This window comes from Danio aesculapii, chromosome 13 (assembly GCF_903798145.1).
Source record: "Danio aesculapii chromosome 13, fDanAes4.1, whole genome shotgun sequence".
Taxonomy (NCBI): Eukaryota; Metazoa; Chordata; class Actinopteri; order Cypriniformes; family Danionidae; genus Danio; species Danio aesculapii.
In genome coordinates this window covers 20,186,451-20,198,039 of record NC_079447.1, presented here as the reverse complement: position 1 = coordinate 20,198,039, position 11,589 = coordinate 20,186,451, and the positions used below count along the sequence as shown (strand labels likewise).

Below are 11,589 nucleotides of genomic sequence, written 5' to 3'. Positions count from 1 at the left end.
GCGCTAGAGCTACACCGCGCATGCGCACACGCCACTACAAATACATCGACAAGTTTACAGTACCACGTACATTCTGTTTCTGATAATGACACATATAATTTAAAGTACATTAACCACAATTATGATAACATTTGTTCACCACTAAATGTGGTGTAGGTAGGGGTGAGCTGCGAGGAATGTTTGTTGTCGATAGGACCATAAGCGGATGTCCTTGTTTCAAGTAAGGGCAAATTAAATGACGGGCCGCGAAGGCACATTTGACTTTTATGTAAGTATTGCTTAAATATTTTGAATTATTTATTCATGTATTGCTACATATGATAATTGTGTTCATCGTCAGTGTTTATACCATTGCTGTTACATTTAACTGTCTTCAAAACATTCAATCTAGGGATTTTAACACGTGTTATTGTACCGCTGACCCTCTCTAGATTCATTTATAATAATAACCTTGTTGTCATGGAAGCCCAAATATGATAATCCGCTTGCAAGAGGCATTCCCTGAAAATTACATCTTCACGTATAAAAACACAGGCAGATTTATACAAACTTTAATTGCCTTACTAGGTAATATACTATTGTATAATTCTGTTTGTAAATTATTCATTTCCATTTAGTGAGCTTTCTACGATAGCACTTATTTAAATGTACATTTTATTATATACTCATCCGAATCCATTATTATTTACTTAATCTAAATAGTAATTACGTGTTTTAAATTATGTATGTCCTCTGTTTTTCTGTAAACATTTCCAGACCCTCTTGCACTTCCTTGAAAACACTTGAATCCGCAAGATCAGCCTATTATAAGGTTCCTGTTGGGGCTGCACGATATAGGAAAAACCTGATATTGCGATATTTTATTTTTCTGCGATAAATATTGAGATATGAATACAGTTTCAGAAGATAATTGACTAGCACTATTTGACGGTTTTAACCGTTTTCAGGTACAGAAATTTAATAATCACAATGCAAAAAAATGCTTTTCTTACTTTGCCTTGTCTATTTTCTAGTCCAAATATCTTTAAAAAATTAGTAAAACAAGTAAAAAATATTGTTTTGTTTTAAAATTGAGATGAAATGAGGCAAAATTAAGAGTTTTTTCTTTAAAACAAGCAAAATGATCTTTTAGTGGGGTAATTTAAATTATCATGTTTTCACTTTGACAAAAAACTTTTTGTTGCATAAATTGTATAAATTTTGTATATATACTTTAATTAAATACAATTCTATAGCTCTTAACATTGCATATCTTTGCGATGTGACTATTGCAGATGCGCACATTGCGATATCGATGCTGAAATGATTTATTGTGCAGCGATAATAGACTTAATTATTTTTTTGCAACAATTTAAGGTCTTTAAAGGGGTAGTTCACCCCAAAAGTTCACCTGGTTGTCATTTACTCACCCATTACTTGTTTCAACCTTTTATTAGTTTCTTTCTTTTAAGCAGAGAGTATATTTTGAAGAATGCTACAAACCTGTAACCATTGTTAGATAGTATTTGGTCAATGCTTACAGATTTTCACCATTCTTCAAAATATCTTTTGTGTAGAAAAAAGAAACGCAAGGTAACCATTAAGTAAAAAGGTATTAGATTGAAATTTTTGTCTGAACTATTCATTTAAATTAGAACAGAAAGTATTACATTTCTAAAATAATGGTTCTAAATGTTGCATATACTAGTTATTATAAAAATGCAGTTTATTGTTTATTAAATGTTTTTTATTTTTTAGCATTCGACTGGATGTCTAATCTGAACCCCAGAGCTACTCAGACCAAATGGCTGTATCGAGAACAACACTCAAGTCTCTGTTTGGAGTTTGTGGAGTGGTTCACAGACAGCCTTTGTTATTCCCATCCTCACTGAGATGTGCATCTATACAGATCATCAGGAGCAAGTTTGAGCGAGATTACCAAAGACCCGGTCAGCCTCCAGACACACGCTGGCCTTGGCAGATGATAAACTTTGATTTCTCCAAAGGTGTAGAGAGTGTCAGGAAGCACTTTGGCCTGTTAAAGGATGAGTTTTTCCAGCGCTGGATTGGACCGGAAGGAAAGCCAATAATAGAGCACATGCTGGAACAGACCCGTGTCGTGTGGGAGTTTCGGGGTCCAGAGAGTCTAAATGAGTGGATTGTGTCATCTGATCAAGAGATTGGGGGCCACAGTGTTGCTTACGTCAATCTGGGAAAAAACAACACCACATGCATGCTGTACGGGACCTTGTGCTCCACTCCTCCACGTGATGGAGAGACTCGATACAGTGGATACTGCTCTATGCGCTCCAAACCCCCAAAGGTCAGTGCTGAGATCCCACATCTATGAGTCTTTATTATTGTTTACTAACATTTTATGCATTTAATTAATCTTTTCTTACATTCTGCATACGTTATTCAACATGACTTTCATAGCAATCATTGTATTTGTACAGCAGGTATTTGAAGAAAGAGGACATAATACATTGGCAGATTCGTTTAATTATAAGTTATTCTATTTTAACCAATTTATCTTTTGTGTATAAAACTTAACCTGATTAGGCATGAGCCGGTATAATATTCTGACGGTATGATAATCTTGCATAAAAATATGGCAGTTTCACAGTATTGTGATTACTGCTCTAAAAGCTATTCTTTTTAAATGTCTGGGTAAAAAACAACATCTTTTCCCCCTTTGAACACAATATATTTTATTTTGAGAAACATTCGCAATATTTTGGAGCAGTAAACATGTCAGGCTAAATGATTCAAATGAATCAGATTTATTTACCATTTAAAACAGCATCTTTTGATATCTTTTCTGCTGAAGATACTGTTGTCCTGGAAAAAAAAAGTAGGTGTCGCTGCAGCCTGGAGACCTCCAAGTGGGAGGGATTACACCACAAGTAGGTCGGGCGACCTCCAATTGGAAGGGACTTTAACCACAAGTAGGTTGGGTTTAGGGGGTGTAGGCGGAGCACATATTAATAAAACACATCAGGTTACTGTGGGGTTGGGTTTAGGGTTGGGGTAGGTGTAGACATTCATAAAGCACAATATTGGACTCCATGTAATGTACAAGACATTAAATAAATAAAAACTCCACTTGGAGCTCGAAGGCCCACCCACTTGGAGCTCAAGTCCTACCCATTTGGAGCTGGCTTCGAATTCCGTTGATACCCTTCTCTAAAAAACAAACAAATAAAAAAAACGTAAATAAAAAATCTTATAAACGTCGGCGCCAGTGGTGTAGTGGTTGGTGCGTCGACACATGCACTCCGGTGTTCATGGCGACCCGAGTTCGGTTCCCGCCTCGCGGTCCTGTGCCGGTCCTTGCCCTCTCTCTGCTTCCCTTGCTTTCCTGTCAACAATCTCTACTGTCCTGTCCATTAAAGGTGAAAACCCCGAAAAAATCATTATAAAAAAAAAAAAAAAAAAATCTTATAAACATCTTAGGAATGGTATAGCAGAAAATGAAAACCTTGACTTTTCCAAACCGCGGTATACCTTGAAAACGGTTATCGTCCCATGTCTACATCTGATCTGCATAAATTGCATGCAATAATTTTGTATTTATACAACATATCTACAGTTGAAAAGTTAGAGGTTGGTAAATTTATTGTTATGTATTGATTGTTTTGAAAGAAATTTCTTTTGAATAATTTCTTTCTAAGGCTGCACTTATTTGACTGAAAATACAGATATAGATTTGTGTTGTAAAATTAGATGTTTTATATTTAATTTAAATGTTTTAAAATGTAAATTAAGTTGTTTTTAACAAAAATGTTTCAGGAATGAAAATAAAACAAAAGAATATTTATTTGAAAATCTAAAAAAAAAGAAATTCTAAATTTGTCATTTTATTTTAATCAAATAACTATAAAATAAATAAATGTTACATATCTAGGGTGACACAGTGGCTCAGTGGTTAGCATTGTCACCACACAGCAAGGAGGTCACTGGTTTGAGTCCCGGTTGGTTCAGTGACATTTCTGTGTGGAGTTTGCATGTTCTCCCCATATTGGTGTGGATTTCCTCCGGGTGCTCCGGTTTCCCCCACAAGTCCTCAAAGACATGCACTTTAGGTGAATTGATGAACTAAATTGGCCATAGTATATGTGTGTGAATAAGTGTGTATGGGTGTTTTCCAGTGCTGGGTTGCAGCTGGAAGGGCATCCGCTGTGTAATACATATGCTGGATAATTTGGCGGTTCATTCCGCTGTGGTGACCCCTGATGAATAAATGGACTTAGCCGAAGTAAAATGAATGAACGAATTACTTGCCTATATCTCTATGTCTATCTATCTATAAAAATGTATGAATATGTACATTTTACAATTATCAAGGTAAAATACATTAAGGCACTTGAATAACTATGGTAACTGTGAGTTTCAGGAGAGGCAGCCCCATTTAAATATTTTGCTGTCGTGTTTATATGCTTTTAAATAGATTATATTTTATGCAGATGTACCGCCTAGATTTCATCATCCCAGTCAATCTAAATGAGTGAAATATTTCCAAATAAAGCTATTCAAATCATCTGGTGAAATTATATTCATATTGCAATATATTTCGCAACAAAACTAAATATCGCAAGATTTTTTCAATATCGAGCAGCACTAGTTCAGTCACTGTTGTTAGATGTGGTTATCATTTGCATAATTTGATGAGCTGTGTGTGTACAGACATCCAAATGTAGCTACAATGTGTACATGGCCAATGAGAAACACAGATTTTAAAGGTTGTTATTTGCATACATTTAAATATAGGAGTAAATGGGCAATAACTTGTAATTTGACCTTTAAAACATTCCTTTCTGCTGCAGGCCTCATTTGACAGGAAAAAGCATTATGACTGGTCGAGTTTCAACACGTTGCATTTGAGGATACGAGGCGATGGAAGACCGTGGATGATAAACGTGTCAGCTGAAACCTACTTTTCTCACCAGAGAGATGACATCTACAGTTACTTCCTCTACACAAGAGGGGGACCCTACTGGCAGGATGTCAAGGCATGTGCTTTATTTAAATAAAAGAAAATTACATTTGATGGTACATTGACCCCGTTAAACTGGCTTAACATGTTTGGGGTCAGTAATGATGCTTTATAATCAAAATAATTTGATTGCATTTTATAATAACTCGCTTTATTATAAATAAATGATAAAAGTTGTCAATAAATGAGCCTTGCAGAAACCTTAAAAGATTCTGACATTTAAGTGGTGGTAATATTTGGCTCCAGATTCTTGATTGATAATTGTAAATCTCTTTCACAGATTCCATTCTCCAAGTTTTTTCTTTCCAGTCGAGGAAGAATCCAAGATAGTCAACATCCTCTCTGGCTGGACAAGGTCAGCATGTGCTTATAGTTTATCTAGTGAACTGAAATGACCATTTTATCTTCATTTTCTCTGAGGATACTTTTATGAGAACAGTCTGTTATCATAAATGATCTCAAAAACCTAAATGATCTCTCAAAACTAAATCAAAGTTTGTTTTTGTGCTTTCTCTTAGATAAATACTATTGGTTTTACATTAGGGGACAAAGCAGACGGTCCATTTCAGCTGGAGATTGACTTCATTGGTCTGAATAACGACTGCGCCCACACTGAAGAGTTTGCATATGAGCTTTACAAGAAAAACCCATAGTTCTATTTGTATTAAATAGGATTCAACAGCTGCATATGATTAACAAATTCTTTAATTAAAAACTTTCAGGGGAAAAAAGTACTTGGACGTATTTTGTTTTTTTAAAGGAGACATCCATACAAATGTTCTCATGAAAAAAAGTACAAAACGATAATTTAATCGCTCAGGTTTCAAATAAACATTTTTGTATAACCAATGTTTTGTTTTCATCTTTTCTTGTTTTTACAATACATTGAAGCAAGTACAGTTGAACCATTCATACCAAATAATTGTTAGAGCAGTTTTTCTTCACATGTAAAAAAAAATGATCAAAAACACCTTGTCTAGAAAGGCTAAAAGACTTAAGTAGAATGACGACAAGAGTTAGCAAAGAACAAATATTTAGAAAGAGCAAAAATGTACAATAGTCTGGAATAAAACAGATAAATGAGAGGAAAGCTAAACATGTACAGTGAGTGTCAAAGTAAAAGTAGTAAAAACACTGCAAGTTAGGCCATAACCAAACCTCGCCTGGCACCCAACATCTTCTCTTTCTTCTGCTTTCGGTCTTCTGTGTGCTTGACACGTCGTTCCTCTCTGACATTTAAAAAAGTTATAAACTCGATCAAAAACTCGTCTTCATATATTTTTAATTGTAACATTCTTATTTTGGCAAAACTCCAATCTTGAATGTGACATGATCCTTCAGAAATCAATGCCAATTTGGTATAGAAAGTTGAAATGTTTTGCGCAACTGAAGCAAGCATCTCACCTGGTTTGAACCTGGTGCTGTTTGTAGTTTTTCTGATGTGAAGGAACAGTCTGGGATTTGTTAAGTGCAGTATTCTCCTGTGCATCTGCAAAAGGCTTTAGTTTTCCTGTACAGATAATGGCAGGCACATAGGATCAGTTAGACTCAAACACTACCTGAGATGTTAGAATTGCATTCTCATTTCTTCATGAAACATGGGAAATACCTTTGTGCGGTTTGTAGGTCAGTGGACGAGAGAGACTGGCCTTCAGGTCAAATGTGTTCTTCTTGGTGGTGCCAGGTGTGGTGGAAATGCTGTTGTTGCCATTAAAAACAAATGGAGTAGCCCCTTTAAAAGAAAGCAAACAAACAAACAAACAAAAAAAAAAGATTAAATAAGATAAAGCCAATCCTTCATTGTGTGTTTTTGCTTTCACTTCTCATTCAAAATGTGTGTGTACTTGTATGTGTTAAAAGCAGAGGACAAATTTAGAGTATGAAATGAACCATACTTGAAAAGGCTCACTTCACTTCAGTTGTAAAAAAGTAACACTAGGGATGCACCGATATGGATTTTTTGGCAGATATCGATAACCGATAACTCTTCAGACTTGGAGGCCGACAGCCGATATATATAGGCTGATAATTATAAATATTTAAAAATGTTATATTTTTATACAGCAAACTTCATAAAAGATTGAACTGCTCTTATGAACTGAACAGTCTATACTCAAAGCAAAAAAGCTCATATTTCAAAATTGCAAGGTGACTATATAGATCTATATTCACAATTTCAAATACATCAGCGTGCAAAAAAATTAATTGTCCTTTTCTTCATAGCAAATTAACATGCAACTTGACTGTTGCATAAAAATAATAGGCTAAATAACAAAATGGGATTTAATCAACAAGCAAGTTAAATATATTTTAAACAAAATGAAAGAGCTAAGGACTGAAACCAGCATAAATGTTCTTGAATAAAACATACATGTGTACAAATATGTAATGTCCGAAAAAGCCTTTTTTAGAGGTGTTTTGACAGTTCAGAGCCAGCGTACAAGCAAACAGCTAGATACAGATTGTATTACTTTAGAAAATGCGGCATAGATTCATCCTATTTGGCGTTTTAGATTCTTCTGGACACATGTAGCTGCTGCTTGTCAATCAGACAACGCTTCTATGTTCGTTCTTGCTGTCAATTGCGATAAAAATGATTGATGAAAAGTTTGATAAACCGCTGTGAGTTTCACTCAACTGGGGGAGGCAGATTTGCCCTCGGAGTCAGATTATAATACAAAACCTGAGCGTTGAGCAGATGACTTTACAGACAAACTCAGAGCATAATATAAAGACAGACTGTGGTGACGAGTTGAGAACCCCTGTGCTGGATTAAGTGACCGGCGCACTCCTCCCCTGTGCTGCTGTGAAGGCTGTCAGATCAGAGTGTGTGTGTGTGTGTGTGTGTGTGTGCCCGAGCAGTGACAGCCCTCACGCGTGCGACATGCTCGTTATAATCAATATGAATTTCCTGATCAAACAGAATACAATCTTACATCAACAACATGTTGATAATAACAAATAGTCATATTGGATTACAAACAACCCAACAAGTTGTTTAGCACGTGTGCATCACTGTTGTTATGTTTACACATGTAATATTTTTTCCTGAGGCGATTTAAAGCAAAATGCACAATGGCACTTAATCAAACATATCTACAATGATAAGGAATATGGTTACTTAGTGAGTTATTAATGCACAGCAATACCACATGAAGAAAGAACGGACTTTGAAGGAATAAACAACATGAGGAGAGATCCATTATAGTGCACTGAACAAGTCTGAACAAGCTCCGCTCACGCAAACGCAAGGCAGGCAGATCTGTACAATTACGTAATTTATCGCCTTAAAGATATTGGCTTAATTTAGACATCAGACCGATAACGATAATCTTAAAAATAGCATTTATCGGCCGATAACGATATGGCTGCCGATATTTTGTGCATTCGTAAGTAATACACAATAATGGTATTCATACCGGGTGTTTTATTGATGGTGCCAGCACTTTTGTTAAGTTCAGCTTTAGAACGAACATCAGATTTTCTCCCTGGAGTGGAGGTGAGAGGCATGCGAGGAGACATACGAGCCGGAGTCTTCACCAATGAACGCTTGTATTCATTATCTTGAGTGGCTTGTGAAAACCTAGACAGGAAAGCAGCAGTTTAGTGAAAAAGTCAAGCTCAGCTGTGGCAACTTTTGTTTTTTCAGTTGAATATGATATCCTTGGTGATTCATAAAATGCAAAGTCAACAGCTACTGGCACTTTCAAAGAGTCAAAGTCACAGGCAAACTAAACCTGTGGCTCCTGACGATACACAGAGGTCTAATGAACCCAAATAAACGATCTATGCAAGAGACTGAAAATTATTTACAACATTATCATTTCATTATTTTTTACGTAGCTTCACCAAACAGATCTAAATGTGTAATCAGGAGCAAAGGTCAATTAAAGGTGCATTTTATGGACCAGTTTCAGGCTAAGAATCTTTTGATGTTCTACTGAAGAACGAAAGTCATTTACATCTTGTATGGACTCAGAAGGTAATATAAATCACTTTAATTGAACTAAATCACTTTAACCTCAAAACTAAAAGCATTAAAATGTGAATTAAAGCACATTATGCATTTACCGGACATTGATTTTATTGGTGGTGAGGACAGTTGGCCTGAAGGTGGCAGTGTCCTTTAAAGCGGACTTGCTGATAGGCTGCTGAGTGAGTCTGCGTCTTTCTGGCACTGCTGTCTTCTGCACTGCAGGACTGAAGAGAGAAGCTCGGCTAGCAGACACTTTCTAACAGGAGACAATACCAAAGTTTGTTAATTATTCAGGTAAACCTCTTTCAGAAAGAACCACCTTGCTGAATTCAAACATAATTCAACTCTCAAAAACATTTCAACATTTTTCTCAAAACAACAGTTGTAGACCCCACAGTTTTAAAAATATGACACTATGCCATCTTTAAAAACGTTTGACAAGAACTGATAAGGGTACATGGCAATTCAAACAGAATCATGAAAGATTGATAAATTGATATCTGAACAGATAGTGACTTACAGTTTGAGCCTTTGTCTCAGGTTTCTTCAGTGTCTTTTCTGACAGGGTCTGAAACGATAAAAATAAGTAAATAATAGTAAGGGCAAATTAAACTTAAAATACCTGAAGAGAATGTTCAATCTATTTGTGTTTAACAACATTATATATCTTGAAAATACTTTATGCAACCTTTTTTATTTAGTTATTTTTATATTACTAAAAATATGATAAAAGTGATAGCTCCTTGGTGATTTATATAATGGCAGTCAATGGTTAATGTTTTTTTATTAAAAAATATACTTGCATTCAACACATTAGTGCATGGACTAAGAATTGTTTGCACAGGCTGTAGATTAAATCTAACAATACTGTAAATAAGGTTACATTTCCTACACAGACTGATCGGTTGTTTTCACAATACATCAATGTGCCACCAGGAGCGATGGCTATTGATTTGGTCTTTTTGTATGCATTTATTTTTAATCTAAAGTAACGGGAACTGTTGACTGCCATTTATATGAAATCACCAAAAAACTATCCTTTTAATTTTGTAGTGTATTTAGTCCTTTTTATTTTATAGTATCCTTTTTATCCTTACATAATTTGTAGTGATATTTTTATTTTAGGTTAAGTTTCTATTGTTATTTCACTTTGTTACCTTCAGCTCTTTAACTGAATTCCTGAGCACTTCCATTTGTTTGTTCTTTCTCTGGACGTACGAATCGATGGACTCCATCTTTTTGAAGTGAGCCTCGTGGAGTTTCTTGAAGTCTGGGGAACAGTGATTGAAAATGCATTATTAAAGGGAGGAGCTCAGAAATTTGAATAAAATACATTGTCTTTAATTATTCATTTAATCTTGAGAATTAAAGAATGTAAAATATATTAGAGAATATGTCAAATATTTTTGATTTGCTGTATGAAACTGAATGGATCATATTACTAGGAGTTGTCGGCCGCAGCGCAGGTTTTCTCTTCATCAGACCTTCATGACGGGGAATTTTACCAACAGTTCTTCTCCCTGCATAATCAATATCTATTATAATTAACATTACTAGTCATCACCACATACACTGCACATGCTCAAGTCATTAAGTGACTATCAGTCTGTTATTAAGAAAAATTTACTGATAATATTGAGTTCAATTTATTAGAACCATTATTACCTTTCACACTTGTTTCTGTTGGAATATTGTCAGAATCTGGATCCACAGATTCTACAACTTCTTCCCCAGTATCCTCTTTAGCAAAAGTTTCAGCTGGAACTGGAGTCTGTGTATCCTTGGCTGAAGACACCTTTCTTCTCTTGGAGCCCCTTCGACCCTCATCTTGTGGTGTTTTTTCTTCAATCTAAAGAATACGCATTAAAAGCCCAGGTTACGAATCTCTGTCCAATATATGTAACGAGAATAAAAGATAAAGCAGTCTTTTGTGTACCGGAGAAATGGCCGGTGCTGGGTCACTGAGCTTCCTCTTGGCAGTGTGGCCCTTTCCTCTGCGCTCGGTCACATATGTTGCAGTGTGCGCGTCCGTAGCGGCTGCGTCATTGCCCTGCAAACAACGGCCCCGGCGTTTAATGCTAATTTTCGGATTTAAAATAACATTGTTGACAAATCCCAAAAACATTACTCACGTTCTCAGAAAGCTGCTGTTGTGGAAAGTGTTCTTTTAAAGCCTTCAACAGCCGTTCAGCCTATCAAATCAACGTGTTAAATAAATCATAACATACAGCAATGCGTACTGAATATAAAGATAAGGTTAAGTTTAAAAGTAGCAACATGCTAATATACTTTAATGTCAATAAAACTAAATGTGGTGGGTTTCAAACCATGCTGGCATTACATCACATGGGATGCTGCATGTAAACAGTAACGTAACGTCCTGCATCACTTTATCTCATACAACACAACTTACCTTCATATTCGCTTTAAGTCCCACTTCTTTAGCAAGGCGCTGCAATTCCGCATATTTTAGCGAGTCCAAATCCATGTTATTCCCTACAAATTCGACGTAAGTTGAAGAGGCACAACTATAATATAGTAATCGACAGCTCTCTGATAGCGGATCGGTTAGTTTAGGTTTGTGATTGCCGTTTGAAAAAATACCGTGTTTCAAAAAACAGATTTCATGGAGATGATT

General features: G+C 35.7%; 2 protein-coding genes across 2 annotated transcripts; one reads left to right on the top strand and one right to left on the bottom strand.

Moving 5' to 3' along the window:
- The first annotated feature begins 15 nt into the window (after window positions 1-15).
- ndufaf1 (NADH:ubiquinone oxidoreductase complex assembly factor 1) lies at window positions 16-5,709 on the top strand. The gene is made up of 5 exons (XM_056470275.1): window positions 16-268; window positions 1,738-2,302; window positions 4,806-4,991; window positions 5,256-5,330; window positions 5,494-5,709. The coding sequence occupies exons 2-5, from the start codon at window positions 1,784-1,786 to the stop codon at window positions 5,626-5,628; spliced, it is 915 nt and encodes a 304-aa protein (XP_056326250.1). The 5' UTR covers window positions 16-268; window positions 1,738-1,783; the 3' UTR covers window positions 5,629-5,709.
- A 218-nt stretch (window positions 5,710-5,927) lies between these two features.
- On the bottom strand, window positions 5,928-11,548 carry nusap1 (nucleolar and spindle associated protein 1). Its single transcript, XM_056470276.1, has 12 exons — window positions 11,365-11,548; window positions 11,084-11,143; window positions 10,888-11,001; window positions 10,617-10,800; window positions 10,394-10,471; window positions 10,109-10,221; window positions 9,472-9,519; window positions 9,047-9,207; window positions 8,395-8,558; window positions 6,585-6,707; window positions 6,380-6,485; window positions 5,928-6,204 (listed from the first exon to the last, which is right to left on the bottom strand). The coding sequence occupies exons 1-12, from the start codon at window positions 11,437-11,439 to the stop codon at window positions 6,117-6,119; spliced, it is 1,314 nt and encodes a 437-aa protein (XP_056326251.1). The 5' UTR covers window positions 11,440-11,548; the 3' UTR covers window positions 5,928-6,116.
- Between the last annotated feature and the right edge of the window lie 41 nt (window positions 11,549-11,589).

What these genes read in the sequence shown, in the direction of transcription:
- ndufaf1 (XM_056470275.1), top strand. Translation starts at nt 1,784, where the DNA reads ATGGCTGTATCGAGAACAACACTCAAGTCTCTGTTTGGAGTTTGTGGA. An exon ending in TGCGCTCCAAACCCCCAAAG is followed by an intron (nt 2,303 to 4,805) that starts GTCAGTGCTGAG and finishes TTTCTGCTGCAG; the next exon opens with GCCTCATTTGACAGGAAAAA. An exon ending in CCTACTGGCAGGATGTCAAG is followed by an intron (nt 4,992 to 5,255) that starts GCATGTGCTTTA and finishes TCTCTTTCACAG; the next exon opens with ATTCCATTCTCCAAGTTTTT.
- nusap1 (XM_056470276.1), bottom strand. Translation starts at nt 11,439, where the DNA reads ATGGATTTGGACTCGCTAAAATATGCGGAATTGCAGCGCCTTGCTAAA. An exon ending in ATTCAGTTAAAGAGCTGAAG is followed by an intron (nt 9,520 to 10,108) that starts GTAACAAAGTGA and finishes TTATCGTTTCAG; the next exon opens with ACCCTGTCAGAAAAGACACT. An exon ending in CACCATCAATAAAACACCCG is followed by an intron (nt 6,708 to 8,394) that starts GTATGAATACCA and finishes TTTCTTTTAAAG; the next exon opens with GGGCTACTCCATTTGTTTTT.